This window comes from Theobroma cacao, chromosome 7 (assembly GCF_000208745.1).
Source record: "Theobroma cacao cultivar B97-61/B2 chromosome 7, Criollo_cocoa_genome_V2, whole genome shotgun sequence".
NCBI classification, from domain to species: Eukaryota; Viridiplantae; Streptophyta; class Magnoliopsida; order Malvales; family Malvaceae; genus Theobroma; species Theobroma cacao.
The window spans coordinates 1,014,982-1,041,533 of record NC_030856.1 but is presented as its reverse complement, the minus strand read 5'-3'; the positions used below and the strand labels follow the sequence as shown (position 1 = coordinate 1,041,533).

The 26,552-nt window shown below is 37.1% G+C and overlaps 2 protein-coding genes and 1 pseudogene across 5 annotated transcripts; all 3 read right to left on the bottom strand.

Annotated features, from left to right (window-relative positions):
* LOC18593334 lies at positions 295–1,130 on the bottom strand (annotated as a pseudogene).
* LOC18593333 (ABC transporter C family member 3) lies at positions 2,847–8,997 on the bottom strand. The gene is made up of 10 exons (XM_018125182.1): positions 6,316–8,997; positions 6,014–6,100; positions 5,275–5,919; positions 5,000–5,164; positions 4,528–4,822; positions 4,218–4,432; positions 3,838–4,143; positions 3,641–3,704; positions 3,269–3,508; positions 2,847–3,185 (listed from the first exon to the last, which is right to left on the bottom strand). Exons 1-10 carry the CDS (start codon positions 8,689–8,691, stop codon positions 3,067–3,069), a joined length of 4,512 nt encoding a protein of 1,503 aa, XP_017980671.1. The 5' UTR covers positions 8,692–8,997; the 3' UTR covers positions 2,847–3,066.
* Positions 9,964–22,899, bottom strand: LOC18593332 (ABC transporter C family member 3). Of its 4 annotated transcripts, none has more exons than XM_018125123.1 (10): positions 20,204–22,899; positions 19,925–20,011; positions 19,187–19,831; positions 18,912–19,076; positions 18,449–18,743; positions 18,130–18,344; positions 17,747–18,052; positions 10,640–10,703; positions 10,285–10,524; positions 9,964–10,201 (listed from the first exon to the last, which is right to left on the bottom strand). In XM_018125123.1, the coding sequence occupies exons 1-10, from the start codon at positions 22,571–22,573 to the stop codon at positions 10,083–10,085; spliced, it is 4,506 nt and encodes a 1,501-aa protein (XP_017980612.1). In that variant the 5' UTR covers positions 22,574–22,899; the 3' UTR covers positions 9,964–10,082. The 4 variants fall into 4 exon arrangements, with proteins under 4 accessions (XP_017980612.1, XP_017980610.1, XP_017980613.1 ...); XM_018125121.1 differs by lacking the exons at positions 17,747–18,052; positions 18,130–18,344; positions 18,449–18,743; ... (2 more) ...; positions 19,925–20,011; positions 20,204–22,899 and adding exons at positions 10,836–11,141; positions 11,219–11,433; positions 11,530–11,824; ... (2 more) ...; positions 13,016–13,102; positions 13,295–15,734; XM_018125122.1 differs by lacking the exons at positions 9,964–10,201; positions 10,285–10,524; positions 10,640–10,703 and adding exons at positions 16,875–17,112; positions 17,196–17,435; positions 17,551–17,614 and having other exon boundaries at positions 20,204–22,892.

The following is a 26,552-nucleotide window of genomic DNA, read 5'->3' as shown; positions in this document are numbered from 1 at the left end:
CAAGAATAGTAAGGTTCACAAGTTGGGATGTTGAAGATGGAAGTGGACCCGTGAGTTTATTATTCCAAAAAAAATCTCTTCCAGTGATTTGTATTGGAATTTATTGATATAACCACTAAGCTGGTTGTGATTGAGATTTATGTGCTTCAATGTGGAAATTGTATATAACCATGATGGAAGTTTTCCTTTGAGTAAATTAAAAGATAAGTCTAGAAAGATTAAATTAGGAAAGATAGATACCTCGTTAGGAATAGAACCCTCAAGTTGATCGTGAGAAATATCTAAGAATTCAAGTTATCTTAAATTTGTAAGTGATGATGGAATTTTTCCACCAAAAAAGTTGAATGACAAGTATAAATTATGGAGGTGCAAGAGTTGAAAAATATTTTCTGGGATTTTTCCTAGCAATTCACAACCATTGAGACTAAGTGTCCTTAAAGATGAGGATAGATTCATGAAGACATAATGATTCCATCAAGAAAGAGTTGTCTCACCTCTGTCAAGTTCTCAACAAGTCTTTCTAGAGTATATTTGTCAAACTTTAGAAAATCATTCAAAGAGAGATCAAGAGAAACCAATTTTGACAAGTGGGAGACTTCGGATGGGACTTGTCCTGCAAAGACTGTTTGAGAGAAGTTAAGATACACTAGACTTGCAAACTGGCCAAACTTAGATGACATCTTGGAAGAGTTAAAACGGTTGAAGGCTAGTTTGAGTTTCTGCAGGTGTGGAAGATGGAAGAGACTACTATCGGAAGGGAAGCCGCCATATAGCTGACTGCAACTCAAGTCAAGGCCAATGACTTGACACTTGATGTTATCACAAGTGACCCCATCCCATGAGCAGCAATCTGAACCCTCCTGCCATGAATTTGTCTTGGGATAGAATTTAACGCCAAAATAATCATAATACGAAGAAGTATCACGGATGGAAAAAGAAGTCTTGAATTGGAGCAATGCAGCAGCTTCTTCAGGAAAGCACGAGTGTGTTACTGAAGAAGAAGAAGAAGATGAAAGATTAGGTTGCAAGTTGAGGAAAAAAAAGAAGGTAGAGGAGTTGAAAGGCTCTGAGTAAGCAGCAAGAAGAGAAATGGAATAATAATGAGACGATATGAATGGTAAGAAGGCATAGATGAGTATTCATAAGCTGCCAAGAGGTACACAGTATTTCATTTTCTTATAATTACAATGAAATAATTTTGTATTCATATATAACCTTGTGGTTGAAGTAAACTAATTTCTTCAGTAAACTTTGGTAACCACCTAAATTTTTAATTCCTCTCTTGTCATATTTATTATTTTACTTTGATATTTATATATATATATATATATATATATATATATATATAGATATTTACTTTTTATCCATGAAAATTGGCAAGATTTTAATTTTGAACTTCCTATTTGGGCTTAGGGCTTAAAATCTTGGGTCATTGGATTCTATAAATATAGATATTCTATTTGGGCTAAAATTTCCACAACAATGAGAGGCCAGTTGATAAATGATTGAATGGCAAAATGAATTAGAGTCTCTAATTGATTAATCAAACGGATAAAACAAATTGCTGGGTTATTTGTATACATGGATGGTTGATTGGAACAGTCTTTCTAAATTGGTTTATCCATATAGCAAATAAGAATTGGATTATCCATCTTATTGCAACAATAAGGACCCAACCAATTATCAAATTGATGAAATGACTACCAGTTCTTGAAATTCATCACAAGAGAATATATTCTTGGATGTAATTGTTTAAATCTTTAATACAATTAAAAAGAGAACAAATAAGAACATTTGTCAATTTTAATTTTATGGGTCTCGATTAAAAAGGAAAAATCAAGCTAATATGAAAGTAAGAGAAAGTCGTATTCAGTAAGTGGAAAATATATGTGCACTAGATCCAATCATTCCATTATAGACTTTGCCTCGTCAATGTTAATATGGACTACACCAGCCTGGAAATTTTGTACTATCGACTAGGCTAGTAGAAAAATTGAGATAAGCTGGAAGAACCTTAACGTTGGAGCTAGCTTCTTTGAACCGTCAATTAAGTTATCTTAAAGCAAATAGGGTAACAAAATGAACAAGAGTCTTTGCATGATGAATCAGATTGATACTATCATTTGTAAATAATATGAAGTAACAGTCGAAATCATCATATCGAGACTTTTCTTCTGATTAATTAATTAGATTATCTAGCTCATTAAGGTCATTGATTTGTTTTTTAGGGAAAATATGGGATGATCAAAGAGAGAAAGAGGACAAGTTTAAAGGAAAAATCAAACTAATCTTAAAGAAAAAGGTGAGGTGGTACGTGTAAGAGGAAAATATGGATGAATGATCCAATCATTCTATTATATAATTTGTCTCATTAATGCTCATATGGTCTACACCAGGCTGGAATTTAGTCTTTTGCCGCGTTGGAATTGACTCCACAACGTGCAGTTACTGTAACTGATAGCTTCTTTTAACATGTAAGTGATGAGCTACTCAAAAGAGATTGATCCCAAATTGTCATCATCTGCTTCTAAGTAGGATATGCACAACTGATAGCTAAACCAAGTTACTGGTTACTGTGAAATGGAGAACTTGACCCTCTAATTTCTTTAATCTGGCTGTTTTCCTGTTCCAAAACAAGAGTTCAAACTAAAAATTGCTATCTTACTTAATACAATGAATAGCTATACTTAATCTCACCATCCTGCTTAATTATAGTGAATAAATAGTGCTGGTAATAATTTGATAACAGATAAGCATAGCACCTGATGCTGCAAGATTGCAGGTTATTCTAAACTAATTGAAAGAACTCTTTGATTCTTACAAGTTGCTATCAGGTCATACCAGACTGAAATATTGAAAACTATTCAGAAAGGTTTGATATATTTGATGACAGACTCTGAATAACTTAATAATAGCAGACTGAAAGAAGAGAAAAAGAAAATATATTACTACTGTTTATTGAAGCCAGAATAACTACTAGGCTTGTCTTGTACAAAACATTCCCAATGAGTAACACATTTTTTTCTTGATAAAAAATTTAAGACATGATTTTCGTCATCATCTTATTCAGTCGAACTTCTCCATACTTGAATTTGATCTTACAGTATACTCTGCTACAAGCTGTGCGAAAGATGAAGACTTGTTTTCTAACAATCTAGCGGGAGAATCATATTCTTCAACAAGTCCTGCAACAGTTAGAAAAAGGTTTAAATGAAATGAACTTAAAAGAATCCTACAAGCAAACTGTAAATTACACAACTGTACTAACCGTGACTTAGAAGCAGAACCATATCACTGTCAAGAACAGAAGTTATCCGGTGTGCAATTGTTAAGACCGTACAGTCAGAAAAGTGCTCCCTTAAGGTTGTCTGAATCAGATTATCGGTAGCTGTATCAACTGATGCCGTAGCTTCATCAAGCACTAGGATCTTACTTTTCTTGAGCAGCACACGCCCGAGACAGACCAGCTGCCTTTGACCCATGCTCCAATTCTCTCCGTTCTCAGTCACTGCAGAAGCAGTGTTATATTCCTTTAAAATTTCTTTAAATAGTTGAATTTAGCAGTAGATTTGAAACAACTTGGATGACGTTCAAAAGAAAAAGATAACCAATTTTTATGTTATATGATAGAAGATCATACCTGAAGAATCTAGCCTGCCTTCCTTCTTTCTAACTCCATCCCCAAGTTGGCACTTATCCAGTGCCTTTGAAAATCAAAACATACATCAACACATATCAGACTTCAAATATCAATCATAAAGACTATGCATTTTATTAGAAAAGAAATGGTACAGACTAGAAATGCTTTTCTCTCATAACAAAATGAAATGAACCCACCTCCCAAATCTGTTCATCTGTGTACTCTTCAAGAGGATCCAAATTACTCCGTATAGTCCCTTCAAACATAGTAGGGTCCTGAGGGATGATGCTGAGTCTTAACCGCAAATCATGCAGTCCAATTGTTGAGATATTGACACCATCGATTACAATCTGACCCGCTGCAGGTTCAACTATGCGGAAAAGTGTTTGTATGAGAGTTGTTTTACCACTCCCTGTTCTACCTACAATGCCAGTTTTCAACCCTCCTGGAAATGTGCAGGTCATACCTCGCAAGACGAGTGGCATGTGTGGAGCATACCGCACCTACATCGAACATCATCATTTATTTCAAAAACACATAACAACTTAGAGTCATAAACACCACATAACTGCATTACCTGCAGATCATGAATATTAACTTCTCCATGAGATGGCCAAGAATGGTCCGGGCGATTAGTTTCTATCACAAGGGCAGGCTCACTAGGAACACTACTGTACTGAAGCAGTCTCTCAACAGATATAATTTTATTCTCCATATTGCAAATATTCCAAACTACCCAAGCTTGCAACATATTTAGATTGAGTCCATACGTCACAGCTAAACCAGCAATGGCTAAACAAAAGAAAAAACTTCAGTCATTCTCCTCTAACATCTGTTATCTACAATGACATTGTAGTCAATAAAGATGCCAATCTGAAATCAATTACCTGGGTCAATAACTCCCTCTGGTATAGAGATCAAAAAGAACAAAGAGAAAGCAAAAGTAATAGAAGACAACATGTCCATGCGGAAGCACAGCCATTCCATTGCAGCAGCAGCATGAAATTTTGGACGAGAATACCCATCAGTTAGTTTCATGCTTGTCTCTTGGAATCTTGACTCTTGATCAAAGCTCCTGATAGTTGTTGCTCCTAAAATTGTTTCAGCAAAATGCTGTATCACTGGAGCTTTGCATACTCCAACCAATCGTGCAAGTTCTCGTGCAGAAGATATATAATATTGCTGCAAGATTACAAGTTTATGAGAATTACTATGTCCAAGTATTATGCAAGGTGGAATGTTTTTTCAAATGACTTTGAGATTTACAATAAATAGCTTCATGGTTGCAAGTTTATAAGGTTATGCATTCTATAGCCACAATTCGACAGACAGCATACTATATGAGGTGACAAGGGTTACCTGGTACCAAATGCAGGTAGCAATCACAGGGATAAAAATGATAAAGATCTGCCAAGCAACCTGAGACATGACTGCGATGATTCCAAGGAGCTGGATAACTGAAAAGGCGAATGAACCAACTTGATACGGAATGTTCAAATCCACAGCACTTTGATCTGTAGAAGCCTAAAAGAGGCAGGACAATAACAGAATCCTTAAAAAACAAGGAAGGAATGCCGCCCAAAAAATTAAAATGGAATATTTAAAATCCATAGAGGAAAACATTAGATACTAACTCTGTTTAGTATTCTTCCACTTGGTGTGGAATCAAAGAAAGACATAGGGGCACGGAAAATGCATAAATGCATCTTTTTGAAGAGAAGAGTGGCTGTTTTGTATCCAGCTGTACGAAGAAGCATGGCTCTGGCAAGGACAGAAAAGGCACTAGCAATGGCCAAAGCTAAATAGACAATTATTAGTGTAAAGCTCCCAACTGGAGGTTTGACATCTGCAGACACGGGAGACGCCCAGGCCATCCAATAATTGCTGCCAATTTGAAAAATCTGAAAGACAATCTGTGCAAGCAATATTAAAGGCACAAGAGCTCCTCCGTATGCTGTTGTGATATACTTCCAGTAGACTGAAAACCCAACTTTTCCTTTTTCTCTCTCCTCTTCTTGAACAAGCTGTCCTTTTGGCCTGACATCATCTACTTTACCACTCTCATTACCTTGGTTATCTTCTTTCTGCACGTTCCCATTGGCACATCCCGTAGTAGGATCTCCCTCACTGATATTTTTTTCAGAAACAGATCCTGCATCAACAGTATCAAGGGCTGACAAAGCTTTCTTATGTGCACCCACAAGTTCCATAAAGTCAGTTCCTGAATTGAGAATGTCATTATACTTTCCAGCTTGTGTAATCCTGCCATCTTTCATGACCTAACAAAAATGTACAAGTTGAATCCAGTAATTATATTATTGCTTACCCTCCAAGGTATAGGATTAAAATCACTGAAAATGTAAATAGCTTTACCAAGATTAGATCAGCAGCTGGTAAAAACTCAACTTGATGAGTGACATAAATCACTGTTTTTGAACTCAAAATGCCAAGTAAAACTTCCTGTCATTCAAAGATCAAACAGAGATACTCAGGCAAAGCAATAACTGAAGAAGAAAGCTCAAAAATAAAAGGGCAAAGCACAAATAACAAGCTGACAAAAATGCAAATATTAGCGTTTCAATTAATTAACCTCACATAGAGCAGTATACCTTTCTGCATAGACTAAAAGTAACTTTAAAAACACATGCCACAGTATTAGAGTAGAAAAATGTTACCTTAAATAAATGAGATCCTGTGTGAGCATCCACAGCACTGAATGGATCATCAAAGAGATAGATATCAGCATCTTGGTATAAAGCACGTGCAATCTGTATTCTCTGTTTCTGTCCACCACTCAAATTGATTCCCCTCTCACCAATAATGGTCTGATCACCAAATGAGAGGATTTCAAGATCCTTCTTGAGGGTACAAGCTTCAAGCACTCTGTCATACCTCTCCCTGTCCATCTCCTTGCCAAACAATATGTTCTCTTCAATCTTGCCACTTTGTATCCAGGGTGACTGAGCAACATAGGCCTTTGTACCACACAATTTAAGAGTTCCAGATATCTTGGGTAATTCCCCCAAAATACAGGAAAGCAAACTCGACTTGCCAGAGCCAACTGTACCACAAACAGCAACCCTCATACCATGGAAAACTTTCAAATTTATATCTTTTAACGTTGCAGTAGCAGAAGTGAAATCCCAAGAAAAATTCCCATCAACAATCTCAATTGCAGTATCAGAACTACCTTTTGGAAGCTTCTCTATAACATCAGGCTGCAAGTCATCAAGGCGGAGGAAGGAAGCAATTCTATCAAGAGACACCTTTGTCTGAGCTATCATTGAAATTGTGTCAGGAAGACTGTAGATTGGCTCTTGAAGAATCCTGAACGTTGCAAGCGCAGATAGGATCTTCCCAGACTCAAGTCGGACTCCTAAAAGAATAGAAGCACCAAAAGTGGCTACAGACACAACTGAGGGTGCAACATAGAAAACAAAACTAGTGATGCCATTTGTATAAACAAATCTTTTTAACCATCCTTCCTCAATATTCCTGAGCCCAATAATCTTTGACAGAAACTTCATTTCCCACCCTTGAAGTTTGAGAATTCTCATGTTCCTCAAAATTTCAGATGTTGCCTTCATCCTTTTATCTTTAGATTCCATCAACTTGTCCTGACACTTCTCTTGCATTTTCCCGAGAGGAATATTTGCCAACATAACAAGCACTGTTGCAACAAAAGCTGCAATGGATGCTAATCCAAGGTTTTTATACAAGATCACCAAGGCCAAAGCAACTTGCAAAGCTACTATCCATAGATCATGTATGTACCAACAAAACTCACCCACCCTCTCTGCATCAACAGTCATGAAATTGATGATCTCCCCACTGGTGTGGCTCTGCTTTGAATGGCACGAAAGGGTTAAACCCTTGTTATAAATCATTGCTACCAGTACTGCCCTCAGCCTAATTCCTATTTGCTGCAACTTAAAATACCAGCGCCTCTGCGATAAGCACTCTACTAGCTTTGCAACAAAGAAAGCCATAACCAGAAGATACCCCTCATTTTTAAACTCCCGCTGCCCATTCAGGTACTGAACAAAAGTGTCAATGAGATATGGGCCAACATATGAAGCCACAGTGTACATAAACGCTAACAAAGCTGTCCAAAGAATATCTTTCCAAGCTGAGAAGAGTAGTGCCTTCACCAGCTTAAGCACGGTAACTCCACTCCCCTCACTGTCAGCTGAGGCAAGCCTGTTTATAAAATTTTGAACAGCCCCAACAACACTATCACTGCTATCTAGCTGAGGAACATCCTCGAGGTCTAAAGGTTTTTTATTGCCAGCAGCAATGAGAGGCCCCATCCAAGAAAATGTAAGAATGCTGAAAATACCAGCATTTGAATATGGGGTTACAGTATCACCTCCTTTTTTCTTACTCAACTCTACACCATTACCTACACTAGAATCTCCATTCAAAAGGGGCTCCTCAAGGAGGGTATCTTCACCCTCATTTCTTCCGAAAAACCCCACAATACATAGGAAGAAACCAGTAACAACAGAAAAAACATCGGATACTAAATACTGACTTGGGAAAGAAACATGTTCTTTGTAAAGAACAACGTCTATAACAAGACAATAACAAGAAATTGAAAAATAAAAACCCCACCAAATTCTCAACAATAATGGGAACTTCTTTTGTTCACAAGAATCGGAGAACTGATAATGCAAATAAACACACGTTGTACCCCAAGCAAGTGTTTTTACCACATAATCAGAAAGAGTCACTAACTTATCCTCAGACCAACCATTTCTATACCAATAAAAATAACTTAACAAACACAAGACAGTATTGAAAGCCGAAACAATAAAACAACAAGCTAAAGTTTGCTTATACCATAAAACCTTCGTTGGCCTTAACCTCTCCTTTGATCCTTCCCCACCAGCTTCTTTAACTCTGTTCACTACCCATAAGACCAGCAAGAAAAGCAATAAAACTAGGTGCAATGAAGCAGAACACCCATGAAGAAACATGGGTTTTAGGAGAAAATCAAAACTAGAAGCTGAACTCATTAGCAAAAATGATTCTGAAGCAAAAAATTTCATTCTTTTTGGACTTTTTACTGAAGAAAAAACTTGGGTTTTCAGTGTTGGAGAAGATTTTGCTTGCGTAAGTGTCTGAGAGTTCCTGTTTTTGAGTTTATATCTCAACGAGCCTTAAAAGGAGCGTTAAAGTCAATATCGGGACTCAAAAGGAGAAAGCCAAAAAAAGATTACTTGGGGAAGGGGTATGCGTGGAGACCAAGACCTGAGAGACGGAGAGAGCAAAGGAGAAGGGAGGCTTAAGCCTCAAAAGATAGCCCAAGAACATTAAAAAATTGGAGGCTTTCCGGGAAAGGTGTGAGCTTTGAGAGAGAGAGAGACAAAACATAAGAGATATACAATGAAATAGAAATATAGAGTGAGAGTGACTCTGTAGCGAGGGAAATAAGAAAAAAGCCAAAAGAAACACCTTTTCGTTAGGCAAAATTATCTAATGAAATTTTTACAACTCTCGCATTACCAATAAAGAAAAAAAACCTTTTTTTAATTCAAGAATTAATTTTTTTTATTTATAAAAAAGATTATCAAAATCTAATTTTACGGTTACTTAAAAAGATATTTTTTTATTATTTTAATAATTTTTAAAATTAATATATAAGTATTTAATTTATTGATTGATGTATGATAATGAGATTTGATTTTTTTAAAATTTAAAATAAAAATAATTTTTAAAAATAAATAAAAAATTTATTTTATTATTATTTTAAACTTAATGTCCCTCTTTTCTCATTAAAAAAAAAATTAATGTTCATTGGTTAATTTGATGATAACTCAAATAATAATAATTGTGGGTATCAAAAGTCTTTTTTATTTATTATAAATAAATTTAAAACAATTTTAAAATATTTCTCAAACCATGAAATAGTAAGTTAGTAGGAACCACAAAAACCCGGGAAACTCTAACAAAAAACCGTTGGAACTTATCAACCGCCATTGTTCAGACACCTGGCGGTGAACCAAACCGGAGACTCAAATCCCGCCAGTCTGACCAAAAACCGGAAAGCGACAATAAAAACGGCGCCGTACTGAAGCCTCACAGTTTTGCTTCGACTTGTATCCTCATTGCACACCACGAAAACTTGGGGGATACTAATCTGGACACTTTCTTTTTGAAATGGGCCCCACTAACGGACGTGTGGCCCACCACCCAATTGTTGACTTTATATTAATAATATTTTTTTCTTCGCACGTGTTTTTGACAATTTTTCACATTAATTTTCTTGACGTAACATATGTCTTAAAAATTCTTTGTAACTTAATAATGGCAGACTGATAGAAGAGAGAAAAGGAAAATATACAACTAGTGTTTATTGAAGCCCAGGAAACTACTAGGCTTGTCTTGTACAAAACATTCCCAATGAGTACCGACCATATATTTTTCGTGATCATCTAATTCAGTCGAACTTCTCCAGGCTTGAATTTGATCTCACAGTATACTCGGCTACAAGCTGTGCGAAAGCTGAAGACTTGTTTTCCAGCAATCTAGCGGGAGAATCATATTCTTCGACAAGTCCTGGGACAGTTAGAAAAAGTTTTAAACGAAATGAAGTTCAAAGGATCCTACAAGCAAGTGATAGATAACACAACCGTGCTAACCGTGGCTTAGAAGCAGAACCAGATCACTGTCAAGAACAGAAGTGATCCGGTGTGCAATTGTTATGACTGTACAGTCAGAAAAGTGCTCCCTTAAGGTTGTCTGAATCAGATTATCGGTAGCTGTATCAACTGATGCCGTAGCTTCATCTAGCACTAGGATCTTACTCTTCTTGAGCAGCACACGCCCGAGACAGACCAGCTGCCTCTGTCCCATGCTCCAATTCTCTCCATTCTCGGTAACTGCAGAAGCAATGTTATAATACTTCAACATTTCTTTAAACAGTTGAATTTAGTAGTAGATTTTAAACAACTTGCATGACATCCGACTTGTATGTTATATGATAGAAGATCAGACCTGAAGAATCTAGCCCGCCTTCCTTCTTTCTAACTCCATCCCCAAGTTGGCACTTATCCAATGCCTTAAAAAATCGAAACGTAGATCAACACATATCAGACTTCAAATACCAACCATATACACAGCATTTTATTAGAAAATAAATGGTACAGACTAGAAAAGCTTTTCTCTCGTAATCAAAATGAAATGAACCCACCACCCAAATCTGTTCGTCTGTGTACTCTTCAAGAGGATCCAAATTACTCCGTATATTCCCCTCAAACATGGTAGGATCCTGAGGGATAATGCTGAGTCTTGACCTCAAATCATGCAGTCCAATTGATGAGATATTGACACCATCAATTACAATCTGACCCGCTGCAGGTTCAACTATGCGGAAAAGTGTTTGTATGAGAGTTGTTTTACCACTCCCTGTTCTCCCTACAATGCCAGTTTTCAACCCTCCAGGAAATGTGCATGTCATACCTCGCAAGACGAGTGGCATGTGTGGAGCATACCGCACCTACATCGAACATCATCATTTATTTCAAAAACAACACATAACAACTTTGAGTCATAAACACCGCATAACTGCATTACCTGCAGATCATGAATATTAACTTCTCCATGAGATGGCCAAGAACAGTCCGGGCGATTAGTTTCTATCACAAGGGCAGGCTCACTAGGAATACTACTGTACTGAAGCAGTCTCTCAACAGATATAATTTTATTCTCCATATTGCAAATATTCCATACTACCCAAGCTTGCAACATATTTAGATTGAGTCCATACGTCACAGTTAAACCAGCAATGGCTAAACAAAAGAAAATACTATCAGTCATTCTCCTTTAACATCTGTTATCTACAATGACATGTCAGTCAATAAAGATGCCAATCTGCAATCACTTACCTGGATCAATAACTCCCTCTGGTATAGAGATCAAAAAGAACAAAGAGAAGGCAAAAGTAATAGAAGACAACATGTCCATGCGGAAGCACAGCCATTCCATTGCAGCAGCAGCATGAAATTTTGGACGAGAATATGCATCAGTTAGTATCATGTTTGTCTCTTGGAATCTTGATTCTTGATCAAAGCTCCTGATAGTTGTTGCTCCTAAAATTGTTTCAGCAAAATGCTGTATCACTGGAGCTTTGCATACTCCAACCAATCGTGCAAGTTCTCGTGCAGAAGATATGTAATATTGCTGCAAGATTACAAGTTTATGAGAATTCCTATGTCCAAGTATTATGCAAGGTTGAATGCTTTTTCAAACGACTTCGAGATTTACAATATATAGCTGCATGGTTACAAGTTTATGAGGTTAAGCATTCCATAGCCACAATTTGACAGACAGCATATCACATGAGGTTATAAGAGTTACCTGATACCAAATGCAGGTTGCAATCACAGGGATAAAAATGATAAAGATCTGCCAAGCAACTTGAGACATGACTGCAATGATTCCCAGGAGCCCGATAACTGAAAAGGCGGATCCACCAACTTGATTTGGAATGTTCAAATCCACTGCACTTTGATCTGTAGAAGCCTAAAAGAGGCAGGACGTTAATAGAATCCTTCAAAACCAAGAAAGGAATGCCCCCCAAAAAAAGATAAATAGAATGTTTAAAATCCATACAGGAAAACATTCGATACTAACTCTATTTAGAATTCTTCCACTTGGTGTGGAATCAAAGAAAGACATAGGGGCACGGAAAATGCAAAAATGCATCTTTTTGAAGAGAAGAGTGGCTGTTTTGTATCCAGCTGTACGAAGAAGCATGGCTCTGGCAAGGACAGAAAAGGCACTAGCAATGGCCAAAGCTAAATAGACAATTATTAGTGTAAAGCTCCCAACTGGAGGTTTGACATCTGCAGACACGGAAGATGCCCAAGCCATCCAATAATTGCTACCAATTTGAAAAATCTGAAAGACAATCTGCGCAAGCAATATTAATGGCACAAGAGCTCCCCCATATGCTGTTGTGATATACTTCCAGTAGACTGAAAACCCAACTTTTCCTTTTTCTCGCTCTTCTTCTTGAACAAGCTGTCCTTTTGGCCCGACATCATCTACTTTACCACTCCCATTACCTTGCTTTTCTTCTTTCTGCACTTTCCTATTAGCACATCCCGTAGTACCATCTCCCTCACTGATTTTTTTTTCAGAAACAGATCCTGCATCAACAGTATCAAGGGCTGACAAAGCTTTCTTATGTGCACCCACAAGTTCCATAAAGTCAGTTCCTGAATTGAAAATGTCATTATACTTTCCAGCTTGTGTAATCCTGCCATCTTTCATGACCTAACAAAAATGTACAAGTTGAATCCAGTAGTTATATTATTGCCTACCCTCCAAGGAGTAGGATTAAAAACACTGAAAATGTAAATAGCTTACCAAGATTAGATCAGCAGCTGGTAAAAACTCAACTTGATGAGTGACATAAATCACTGTTTTTGAACTCAAAATGCCTAGTAAAACTTCCTATCATTCAAAGATTAAACAATTACTCAGGCAAAGCACCAACTGAAGAAGAAAGCTCAAATAAGCAGCTGACAAAAGTGCAAATGTTAGTAGTTCAATTAATTACCGTAGATAGAGCAGTATAGCTTTCTGCATAGATTCAAAGTAACTTTTAAACTACATGCCATCGTATCAGAGAAGAAAAGATGTTACCTTAAATAAATGAGATCCTGTGTGCGCATCCACAGCGCTGAATGGATCGTCAAAGAGATAGATATCAGCATCTTGGTATAAAGCACGTGCAATCTGTACTCTTTGCTTCTGCCCACCGCTCAAATTGATTCCCCTCTCACCTATAATGGTCTGATCACCAAATGAGAGGATTTCAAGATCTTTATTGAGGCTACAAGCTTCAAGCACTCTGTCATACCTCTCCCTATCCATCTCCTTGCCAAACAATATGTTCTCTTCAATCTTGCCACTTTGTATCCAAGGCGACTGAGCAACATAGGCCTTTGTACCACACAATTTAAGAGTTCCAGATATCTTGGGTAATTCCCCCAAAATACAGGAAAGCAAACTCGACTTGCCAGAGCCAACTGTACCACAAACAGCAACCCTCATACCATGGAAAACTTTCAAATTTATGTCTTTTAGCGTTCCAGTAGCAGAAGAGAAATCCCAAGAGAAATTCGCATCAACAATCTCAATTGCAGTATCAGAACTACCTTTTGGAAGCCTCCATATAACATCAGGCTGCAAGTCATCAAGGCGAAGGAAGGAAGCAATTCTATCAAGAGACACCTTTGTCTGAGCTATCATTGAAATTGTGTCAGGAAGACTGTAGATTGGCTCTTGAAGAATCCTGAATGTTGCAAGTGCAGATAGGATCTTCCCTGATTCAAGTGGGACTCCTAAAAGAATACAAGCACCAAAAGTGGCTACAGACACAAATGTGGGTGCAACATAGAAAACAAAACCAGTGATGCCACTTGTATAAACAAATCTTTTTAACCATTCTTCCTCAACATTCCTGAGCCCAATAATCTTTGACAGAAACTTCATTTCCCACCCTTGAAGTTTGAGAATTCTCATGTTCCTCAAATTTTCTGATGTTGCCTTCATCCTTTTATCTTTAGCTTCCATCAACTTATCCTGAAACTTTTCTAGCATTTTCCCCAAAGGAATATTTGCCAACATAACAAGCACTGTTGCAACAAAAGTTGCAATGAATGCTAGTCCAAGATTTTTATACAAGATCAACAACGCCAAAGCAACTTGCAAAACTACCTTCCATGGATCATGCATGTACCAAATAAACTCACCCACCCTCTCTGCATCGACAGTCATGAAATTGATGATCTCCCCACTGGTGTGGCTCTGCTTTGACTGGCACGAAAGGGTTAGACCCTTGTTATAAATCATTGCTACCAGTACTGCTCTCAGCCTAATTCCTACTTGCTGCAACTTAAAATACCAGCGCCTCTGAGATAAGCACTCTACTAGCTTTGCAACAAAGAAAGCCATAACCAGAAGATACCCCTCATTTTTAAACTCCCGCTGCCCATTCAGGTACTGAACAAAAGTGTCAATGAGATATGGGCCAACATATGAAGCCACAGTGTACATAAACGCTAACAAAGCTGTCCAAAGAATATCTTTCCAAGCTGAGAAGAACAGTGCCTTCACCAGCTTAAACGCGGTAACTCCACTCCCCTCACTGTCAGCTGACTCGAGCCTGTTTCTAAAATTTGGAAAAGCGCCAACAACACTATCACTGCTATCTAGCTGAGGAACATCCTCAAGGTCTAAAGGTTTTTTACTGCCAGCAGCAATAAGAGGCCCCATCCAAGAAAATGTAAGAATGCTGAAAATACCAGCATTTGAATATGGGGTTACAGTATCACCTCTTTTTTTCTTACTCAACTCTACACCATTACCTACACTAGAATCTCCATTCAAAAGGGGCTCCTCAAGGAGGGTATCTTCACCTTCAGTTCCTCCAAAAAACCCCACAATACATAGGAACAAACCAGTAATAACAGAAAAAACATCGGATACTAAATACTGACTTGGGAAAGAAACATGTTCTTTGTAACGAACAACGTCTATAACAAGACAATAACAAGAAATGGAAAAATAAAAACCCCACCAAATTCTCAATAAAAATGGGAACTTCTTTTGTTCACCAGAATGGGAGAACTGATAATGCAAATAAACACACGTTGCACCCCAAGCAAGTGTTTTTACCACATAATCAGAAAGAGTCACTAACTTATCCTCAGACCAACCATTTCTATACCAATAAAAATAACTTAACAAACACAAGACAGTGTTGAAAGCTGAAACAATAAAACAACAAGCTAAAGTTTGCTTATACCATAAAACCTTCCTTTGCCTTATCCTTTCCTTCGATCCTTCCCTGCCAGCTTCTTTAACTCTGTCCACAAACCATAAGACTAGCAAGAAAAGCAATAAAAGTAGGTGCAATGAAGCAGAAAGCCCATGAAGAAACATGGGTTTTAGGAGAAAATGAAAACTAGAAGCTGAACTCATTAGCAAAGATGATTCTGAAGCAAAAAGTTTCATTCTTTATGGACTTTTTACTCAAGAAAAATTTTGGACTACAGTGTTGTTGGAAGATACTTTTGCTTGTTTTTGAGTTTATATATAAACGAGACTTAAAGGAGTGTTACAGTCAAGACAGGGACACAAAAGAAGAGAGTCAAAGGAAGATTACTTGGGGAAGGGATATGCGTGGAGACCAAGACTTGAGAGACGGCATGAGAGCAAAGGGAAGGGAGGCTTAAGCCTCAAAAGAGAGACCAAAAACAAAAAACTTGGAGGCTTTCCGAGAAAGTTTTGATCTTTGAAAGAGAGAGAGAGACAAAACATAAGAGACACACAGCTGAAGAGATATAGAGAGTGAGAGTGATTCTGTAGTGAGGGAAATAGAAATTAACCCAAAAAAACTCCTCTTTTGCAATGAAATTTTTACCAGAACTTTTGCATTATCAACAAAGAAAAAAACAAACCTTTGTTTTTTAATTCAAGAATTAATTTTTCTTTCATTTATCCATGAAGATTATCATAATCTGATCCTATGAACCTGTTAAAAGTTGCTAAGTTTTAATTATTTTAATAATTTTTAGAAATAAATAAAAAAATATTCTTTTATTATTATTTTAAACCTAATGACCCTTTTTACTCATTAAAAAATATTAATGACCCTTTTTAGCAAAAATTATTTTCGTTGGTTAATTTGAAAATAACTCAAAACAATAATAATTGTGGGTATCAAAGGTCTTTTTTATTTATTATAAATAAATTTAAAACAATTTTAAAATATTTCTCAAACCACAAAATAGTAAATTAGTAGGAACAAAAAAAAACCCGGGAAACTCTAACAAAAAACCGTTGGAATTTCCAACCGTCATTGTATTGACACCTGGCGGTGAACCAAACCGAAGACTCAAATCCAGCCCGTCTGCCCAAAAACCGGAAAGAGACAATTAAAACGGCGCCGTACTGAAACCCCACAGTTTTGCTTCGACTTGTATGCTCATTGCTCACAACGAAAACTTGGGGGATACTCATCTGGACACTCTCTTTTTGAAATGGGCCCCATTAATGGACGTGTGAAGGCCCACCACCCAATTGTTGACTTTATATTAATAAACTTTTTTTCTTCGCACGTGTTTTTGACAATTTTTTTACATTAATTTTGTTAACGTCTAATTGCCCGAACATATGTCTTAAAAATTCTTTGTAACTTAATAATGGCAGACTGATAGAAGAGAGAAAAGGAAAATATACAACTAGTGTTTATTGAAGCCAAGAACACTACTAGGCTTGTCTTGTACAAAACATTCCCAATGAGTACCAAACATATATTTTTCGTGATCATCTAATTCAGTCGAACTTCTCCAGGCTTGAATTTGATCTCACAGTATACTCGGCTACAAGCTGTGCGAAAGCTGAAGACTTGTTTTCCAGCAATCTAGCGGGAGAATCGTATTCTTCGACAAGTCCTGCGACAGTTAAACATAGTTTTAAACGAAATGAAGTTCAAAGGATCCTACAAGCAAATGATAGATAACACAACCGTGCTAACCGTGGCTTAGAAGCAGAACCAGATCACTGTCAAGAACAGAAGTGATCCGGTGTGCAATTGTTATGACTGTACAGTCAGAAAAGTGCTCCCTTAAGGTTGTCTGAATCAGATTATCGGTAGCTGTATCAACTGATGCCGTAGCTTCATCAAGCACTAGGATCTTACTTTTCTTGAGCAGCACACGCCCGAGACAGACCAGCTGCCTCTGTCCCATGCTCCAATTCTCTCCATTCTCGGTAACTGCGGAAGCAATGTTATAATACTTCAACATTTCTTTAAACAGTTGAATTTAGTAGTAGATTTTAAACAACTTGCATGACATCCGACTTGTATGTTATATGATAGAAGATCAGACCTGAAGAATCTAGCCCGCCTTCCTTCTTTCTAACTCCATCCCCAAGTTGGCACTTATCCACTGCCTTAAAAAATCAAAACATACATCAATACATATCACACTTCAAATACCAATCATAAACACAGCATTTTATTCGAAAATAAATGGTACAGACCAGAAAAGCTTTTCTCTCGTAATCAAAATGAAATGAACCCACCTCCCAAATCTGTTCGTCTGAGTGCTCTTCAAGAGGATCCAAATTACTCCGTATAGTCCCTTCAAACATGGTAGGATCCTGAGGGATGATGCTGAGTCTTGACCGCAAATCATGCAGTCCAATTGATGAGATATTAACGCCATCAATTATAATCTGACCTGCTGCAGGTTCAACTATGCGGAAAAGTGTTTGTATGAGAGTTGTTTTACCACTCCCTGTTCTCCCTACAATGCCAGTTTTCAACCCTCCTGGTAATGTGCATGTCATACCTCGCAAGACGAGTGGCATGTGTGGAGCATACCGCACCTACATCGAACATCATCATTTATTTCAAAAACAACACATAACAACTTAGAGTCATAAACACTGCATAACTGCATTACCTGCAGATCATGAATATTAACTTCTCCATGAGATGGCCAAGAACGGTCCGGACGGTTAGTTTCTATCACAAGGGCAGGCTCACTAGGAATACTACTGTACTGAAGCAGTCTCTCAACAGATATAATTTTATTCTCCATATTGCAAATATTCCATACTACCCAAGCTTGCAATATATTTAGATTGAGTCCATACGTCACAGCTAAACCCGCAATGGCTAAGCAAAAGAAAACACGAAAACACTTTCAGTCATTCTCCTTTAACATCTGTTATCTACAATGACATGGTAGTCAATAAAGATTCCAATCTACAATCACTTACCAGGATCAATAATTCCCTCTGGTATAGAAATCAAAAAGAACAAAGAGAAGGCAAAAGTAATGGAAGACAACATGTCCAGGCGGAAGCACAGCCATTCCATTGCACCAGCAACATGAAATTTTGGACGAGAAAATGCATCCATTAGTATCATGTTTGCCTCTTGGAATCTTGATTCTTGATCAAAGCTCCTGATAGTTGTTGCTCCTAAAATTGTTTCAGCAAAATGCTGTATCACTGGAGCTTTGCATACTCCAACCAATCGTGCAAGTTCTCGTGCAGAAGATATGTAATATTGCTGAAAAATTACAAGTTTATGAGAATTCCTATGTCCAAGTATTATGCAAGGTTTTATGTTTTCTCGAACGACTTTGAGATTTACAATATATATTGCAAGTCTATGAGGTCATACATTCTATAACCACAAATTGACAGACAACATATTATATGAGGGGACAAGAATTACCTGGTACCAAATACAGGTAGCAACCACAGGGATAAAAATGATAAAGATCTGCCAAGCAACTTGAGACATGACTGCAATGATACCAAGGAGCTGGATAACTGAAAAGGCGAATGCACCAACTTGATACGGAATGCTCATATCCACTGCACTTTGATCTGTAGAAGCCTAAAAGAGGCAGGAAAATAATAGAATCCTTCAGAAACAAGGGAGGAATGCCAAAAAAATAAGATAAATGGAATGTTTGACATTCACACAAGAAAACATTAGATACTAACTCTGTTTAGGATTCTTCCGCTTGGTGTGGAATCAAAGAATGACATAGGAGCACGGAAAATGCATGAATGCATCTTTTTGAAGAAAAGAGTGGCTGTTTTGTATCCAGCTGTATTAAGAAGCATGGCTCTGGCAAGGACAGAAAAGGCACTAGCAACGGCCAAAGCTAAATAGACAATTATTAGTGTAAAGCTCCGAACAGGAGGTTTGACATCTGCAGACACAGGAGATGCCCAAGCCATCCAATAATTGCTACCAATTTGAAAAAGCTGAAAGAGAATCTGCGCCAGCAATATTAAAGGCACAAGAGCTCCTCCATATGCTGTTGTGATATACTTCCAGTAGACTGAAAACCCAACTTTTCCTTTTTCTCGCTCTTCTTCTTGAACAAGCTGACCTTTTGGCCCTACATCATCTACTTTACCACTCTCATTATTTTGGTTTTCTTCTTTCTGCACTTCCCCATTAGCACATCCCATGGTACCATCTCCTTCACTGATATTTTTTTCAGAAACAGATCCTGCATCAACAGTATCAAGGGCTGACAAAGCTTTCTTATGTGCACCCACAAGTTCCATAAAATCAGTTCCTGAATTGAGAATGTCGTTAAACTTTCCAGCTTGTGTAATCCTGCCATCTTTCATGACCTAACAAAAATGCAAAATTTTAACCCAGAAATTATATTATTGCCTACCCTCCAAGGCATAGGAGGAAAATCACTGAAAACGTAAATAGCTTACCAAGATCAGATCAGCAGCTGGTAAAAACTCAACTTGATGAGTGACATAAATCACTGTTTTTGAACTCAAACTGCCTAGTAAAACTTCCTATCATTCAAAGATTAAACAATTACTCAGGCAAAGCACCAACTGAAGAAGAAAGCTCAAATAAGCAGCTGACAAAATTGCAAATGTTAGTAGTTCAATTAATTACTGTACATAGAGCAGCATAGCTTTCTGCATAGATTAAAAGTAACTTTTAAACTACATGCAATAGTATGAGAGAAGAAAAGATGTTACCTTAAATAAATGAGATCCTGTGTGAGCATCCACAGCGCTGAATGGATCATCAAAGAGATAGATATCAGCATCTTGATATAAAGCACGTGCAATCTGTACTCTTTGCTTCTGCCCACCGCTCAAATTGATTCCCCTCTCACCTATAACGGTCTGATCACCAAATGAGAGGATTTCAAGATCTTTCTTGAGGGTACAAGCTTCAAGCACTCTGTCATACCTCTCCCTATCCATCTCCTTGCCAAACAATATGTTTTCTTCAATCTTGCCACTTTGTATCCAAGGCGACTGAGCAACATAGGCCTTTGTACCACACAATTTAAGAGTTCCAGATATCTTGGGTAATTCCCCTAAAATACAGGAAAGCAAACTCGACTTACCAGAACCAACTGTACCACAAACAGCGACCCTCATACCATGGCAAACTTTCAAATTTATATCTTCTAACGTTGCAGTAGAAGAAGAGAAATCCCAAGCGAAATTCCCATCAATGATCTCAATTGCAGTATCAGAACTACCTCTTGGAAGCTTCTCTATAACATCAGGCTGCAAGTCATCAAGGCGGAGGAAGGAAGCAATTCTATCAAGAGACACCTTTGTCTGAGCTATCATTGAAATTGTGTCAGGAAGATTGTAGATTGGCTCTTGAAGAACCCTGAATGTTGCTAGTGCAGATAGGATCTTCCCTGACTCAAGTGGAACTCCTAAAAAAATACAAGCACCAAAAGTGGCTACTGACACAAACGATGGTGCAACCCAGAAAAGAAAACTAGTCATTGCATTTGTATAAACAAATCTTTTTAACCATCCTTCCTCAACATTCCTGAGTTCAATAATTTTTGACAAAAACTTCATTTCCCACCCTTGAAGTTTGAGAATTCTCATATTTCTTAAAATTTCTGATGTTGCCTTCATCCTTTTATCTTTAGATTCCATCAACTTGTCCTGAAACTTCTCTAGCATTTTTCCCAGAGGAATATTTGCCAACATAACAAACACTGTTGCAACAAAAGCTGCAATGGATGCTAATCCAAGGTTTTTATACAAGATCACCAAGGCCAAAGCAACTTGCAAAGCTACCATCCATGGATCATGCATGTACCAACTAAACTCACCCACCCTCTCCGCATCGACAGTCATGAAATTGATGATCTCCCCACTGGTGTGGCTCTGCTTTGAATGGCACGAAAGGGTTAAACCCTTGTTATAAATCATTGCTACCAGTACTGCTCTCAGCCTAATTCCTACTTGCTGCAACTTGAAAAACCAGAGCCTCTGCGTTAAGCACTCTACTAGCTTTGCAACAAAGAAAGCAATAACCAGAAGATACCCCTCATTTTTAAACTCCCGCTGCCCATTCAGGTACTGAACAAAAGTGTCAATGAGATATGGGCCAACATATGAAGCCACAGTGTACGTGACCGTGAAAAAAGCTGTCCAAAGAATATCTTTCCAAGCTGAGAAGAACAGTGCCTTCACAAGCTTAAGCGCGGTAACTCCACTCCCATCACTGTCAGCTGACTCAAGCCTGTTTCTAAAATTTGGAAAAGCCCCAACAACACTATCACTGCTATCTAGCTGAGGAACATCCTCAAGGTCTAAAGGTTTTTTATTGCCAGCAGCAATAAGAGGGCCCATCCAAGAAAATGTAAGAATGCTGAAAATACCAGCATTTGAATATGGGGTTACAGTATCACCTCCTTTTCTCTTACTCAACTCTACACCATTACCAACACTAGAATCTCCATGTAAAAGGGGCTCCCCAAGGAGGGTATCTTCACCCTCATTTCTTCCAAAAAACCCCACAATACATAGGAACAAACCAGTAATAACAGAAAAAACATCGTATACTAAGTACTGACTCGGGAAAGAAACATGTTTGTTGTAAAGAACAACGTCTACAACAAGACAATAACAAGAAATTGAAAAATACAAACCCCACCAAATTCTCAACAACAATGGGAACTTCTTTTGTTCACCAGAATTGGAGAAATGCAAATAAACACACGTTGCACCCCAAGCAAGTGTTTTTACCACATAATCAGAAAGAGACACTAACTTATCCTCAGACCAACCATTTCTATACCAATAAAAATAACTTAACAAACACAAGACAATATTGAAAGCTGATACAATAAAACAACAAGCTAAAGTTTGCTTATACCATAAAACCTTCCTTTGCCTTAACCTCTTCTTTGATCCTTCCCCACCAGCTTCTTTAACTCTGTTCACTACCCATAAGACCAGCAAGAGAAGCAATAAAACTAGGTGCAATGAAGCAGAAAACCAACGAAGAAACATGGGTTTTAGGAGAAAATCAAAACTAGAAGCTGAACTCATTAGCAAAGGTGATTCTGAAGCAAAAAGTTTCATTCTTTTGGACTTTTTACTGAAGAAAAAACTTGGGTTTTCAGTGTTGGAGAAGATACTTGCTTGTGTAAGTGTCTGAAAGTTTCTATTTTTGAGTTTATATATAAACAAGACTTAAAAGGAGTATCACAGTCAAAAGTGGGCAATAAAAGGAGAGAGTCAAATTAGGAAGATTACTTGGGGAAGGGATATGCGTGGAGAGCAAGACTTGAGAGACAGAGAGAGCAAAGAGGAAGGGAGGCTGAAGCCTCAAAAGACAGTTAAAAAACACAAAAGTTTGGAGGCTTTCCCGGATAGGAGTGATACTTGAGAGAGTGAGAGAGAGAAAGACAGAACATAAGAGATGCCTCTGTTCTGTAGAGAGGGAAACTAGAAATTAAACCAAAAAGAAGAGCCCAAAAATAATAATAATAAATAACACTTCTTTAGTAATGGAAAATTGTCTGATGAAGACTTTTACTACAACTTTTTGCTTTCTGAACAAAGAAAAAAATGGAAAGAAACCCTTGTTTTAATTCAAGAATTAATTTTTCTTTCATTTATCAATCTTTATAAGATTATAATAATCTGATTCTATGAACCTGGCTCAAAGTTGCTGACTTTTTGTTATTTTAATAATTTCTAGAAATAAATAAAAAATCTTCTTTTATTATTATTTTAAAGTAAATAACCCTTTTTTCTCATAAAAAAAGTTAAAGACCCTTTTTAGCAAAACATTAATTTCATTGGTTATTTGATATTAATTCAAATTATAAAAATAAATAGCGAAATAAAAAATATATATTCCTCCTAAATTAAAAAATAATTTTGGGTATTAAAGCTTTTTTATTATTTAAAATAATTTCAAAAAATTTCCCAAACAACCAATAGCAAAATTATTGCAAACCAGGAAAAAAAAACCCGGGAAACACCAATAGAAACCGTTGGAATTTTCAACCGTCACTGTCTTGACACGTGGCGCTGGACCAAACCGGAGACTCACGTGCCGACGGGCCGACCCAAAAAGGGGAAAAGACAATGGAAACGACGTCGAACTAAAGCACACACAGATTTTGCTTCGACTTGTGTGCTCACTACGAAAATGTGGGGATTCTGTTTGTCAGAATCTGTCTTCCTAGGGGCAAAACAGGAAATATAAAAATAGGTTCAAATCAGCAACTAGTTTGGGTTCACAGTTCACTCATTTGGAAATGGTTCCCATTAATCCACTTCAATTTTTTTACATTAATTTTGATGACATGGCAACTCCTCAAGCTTCTAAGATGACTATGATCTATAAGATGATTTGTCCTGCTTGATCCCATTACAAAATATCTCTTTGTAACTTTTCCAGGTTACCAAACAAAACCCATGGATGGTATGCAAAATAAATTATTGTTTTTCTTCCCAAAGTATGAGATTTGCAATCTCTTGTGGAATGTGGGGGTGTAACTTTCTAAGCAAACAAACAAACAAAATAAAGAAAGAAAAAAAGCCATGCATCAGGTTCAAAGAGTCAAGAGCATAATGTGAATAAATTATTATACTCTCCTTTGACAAGAAACTTGGAAGAGTTGAAAAAGGCATCTTTGCTTGGCAGCTATGGAGGAATATAGTATTCTTTTTCTTCCATTCCCTATTTCCAACAACAGCTTTTTGAAAGTGAAAGTTCTTGGAAATGCAACCAAATGACCTGTCAAAATCTAAATGGAAAGTACTGGAAACCATGTGACACTAACATGCTTCAGGAATAATAGTATCAAGAACACTGTTGTTTCTGGTTATCTGGTCCTCAGTTACTGGAACCAATATTTGGTGTCAGATCATCATCAACCTTGCAGGAAATCATATTCCTTCGTACACCCTGAAACCAAGTTTTTGTTTTTACCAATGGAAGTCAAAAACAAACTTAACTATCAAGAACAGTGTTATCTGATGAGACTGTTGCCTTGGAGATCTGTTTCCTTGCTCAGACAAGACAGACTAGCAGTTGCTTCTGCCCCATGGTCCAATATTCTCTCTCCATCTTCTCTGACTGCAAATATTAAGAAAGCAATTGCCAGGATAGATTCATCCGATTGCTATATGAGCAACTAAGTTTGCCTCATCCTGTTGATCTTTTGTTAAAATAGAGTGAAAATCAAATGTAATACTTATTTTTCCATAATCTGATTCAGTCAAGCTTCTTCAAACTCAAATCTGATCTCCCAGTGTAGTCTGCTACAAGCTGTGCAAAAGAGGAAGACTTGTTTTCTAGCAATCTAGCTGGAGAATCATATTCTCTGATAAGTCCTGCAACTGTTAAAAGGTTTTAAATGAGTTGAACTCCCAACAAATCCTACAAGCAAACTATTGAATTACACAAATTATACTAGCCATGACTCAGAAGCAGAACCATATCACTGTCAAGAACAGAAGTTATCCGGTGGGCGATTGTTATGACAGTACAGTCAGAGAAGTGCTCCCTAACGGTACTGTGAATCAGATTATCAGTAGCTGTATCAAAGGATACCGTAGCTTCATCAAGCATCAGTGTCGTAATGAAATAAAGAATTCGTTCAATATTGGAACTTAGGAAACTTTAAACAAGTTTTATTTTATATCACAGAAAACAAGATCTGTGAAATCTAGCCTTCTATCCTTCTTTCTAACTTCATCCCCAAGTGGACACTTAATACATGTCAGACTTCAAATTCCAATCATAAAAGATACATCTTATTAGAAAAGAAATAGTATAGACTGGATATTTGTTTCTCTCCTAATCAAAATGAAATGAACCCACCTCCCAAACTTGTTCCTCTGTGTACTCTTCAAGAGAATCCAAGTTGCTCCATACAGTCCCTTCAAACGAAGTAGGATCCTGAGGAATGATGCTGAGTCTTGACTGCAAATCATGCAGTCCAATTGATGAGATATTGACAACATCAATTATAATCTGGCCTTCAGCAGGTTCAACAATCCGGAAAAGTGTTTGTACAAGAGTTGATTTAGCACTGCCTGTTCTCCCTACAATGCCTAAATTATATTAGGATCATATAAAGTGGATTTTTAGGTACCCATTAAAATCATGCCACTTAATATTTTTTAAGACATGTAAGTAGTATCATATATTCATCCTCACCAGAGGGTTTATCAAGAACACAAAGCCCCTAAAATTGACTCAGCTCTAAGCCAAGCAATTTGATGTGCATGGGAGTGACAATGAAAAGTGGGGGTGAAAGCCAAAGTAAGGTTGGAGCAGTGAAGCAATTATTGATCATATAAGTTAATTATTCATTTTAATCTTCGTTAAGGTAAGTTAATTAAGTTAGTCAGTATGGGATAAACTAATTACACATCTTTCAAAAAATACAAGGTGACATTATTTCATGGGTGCTTAAAAACCTACTTTTGAAGATAATCTAAATAAATGATTCAATTATTCTCATAACTTAATTGCAAATCTACATCATCCATATAGGTAAGGAATCTGTTGCATCCTGTTCTGCTTCAAAAGTGTTTGGTAAATATTGGCACACAGGACTTGGCTGAAGGAAGGGTTAGTACAACTAAATAGTTTTCTATGTGAGTTAGGATGAAATATTTTGATAATATGATGATTTTCATCTTGATTATTTTTATTGCAGTATCTTATCTTGGGTTCAGTGTTTTGCAAAGATTGGAACGCAGGACTTGGTTGAAGGAAGGGTTAGTATAGGTAAACAGTTACTTATGTGAGTTAGCATTAAATATTCTAATAATCTGATGGTTTTCATCTTGATTATTTTTATTGTAGCATCATCTCTTATTTGGGTTGATCTTTCAAATTATAAAGGTAGGCATCTAAAATTCATCTCTACTATTTATGTGTAATTACTTGTATAGGCATTAAACTATCTTTATAGCCTAAGAAAAGTAGGATGGTAACTTAATACAAATTGTTTTTAGGTACTCTTTTTCTCATCTTTACTATTGTGACAACTGCACATCTAACTATTAGCATATCTCAACCTTAAGAAGACAC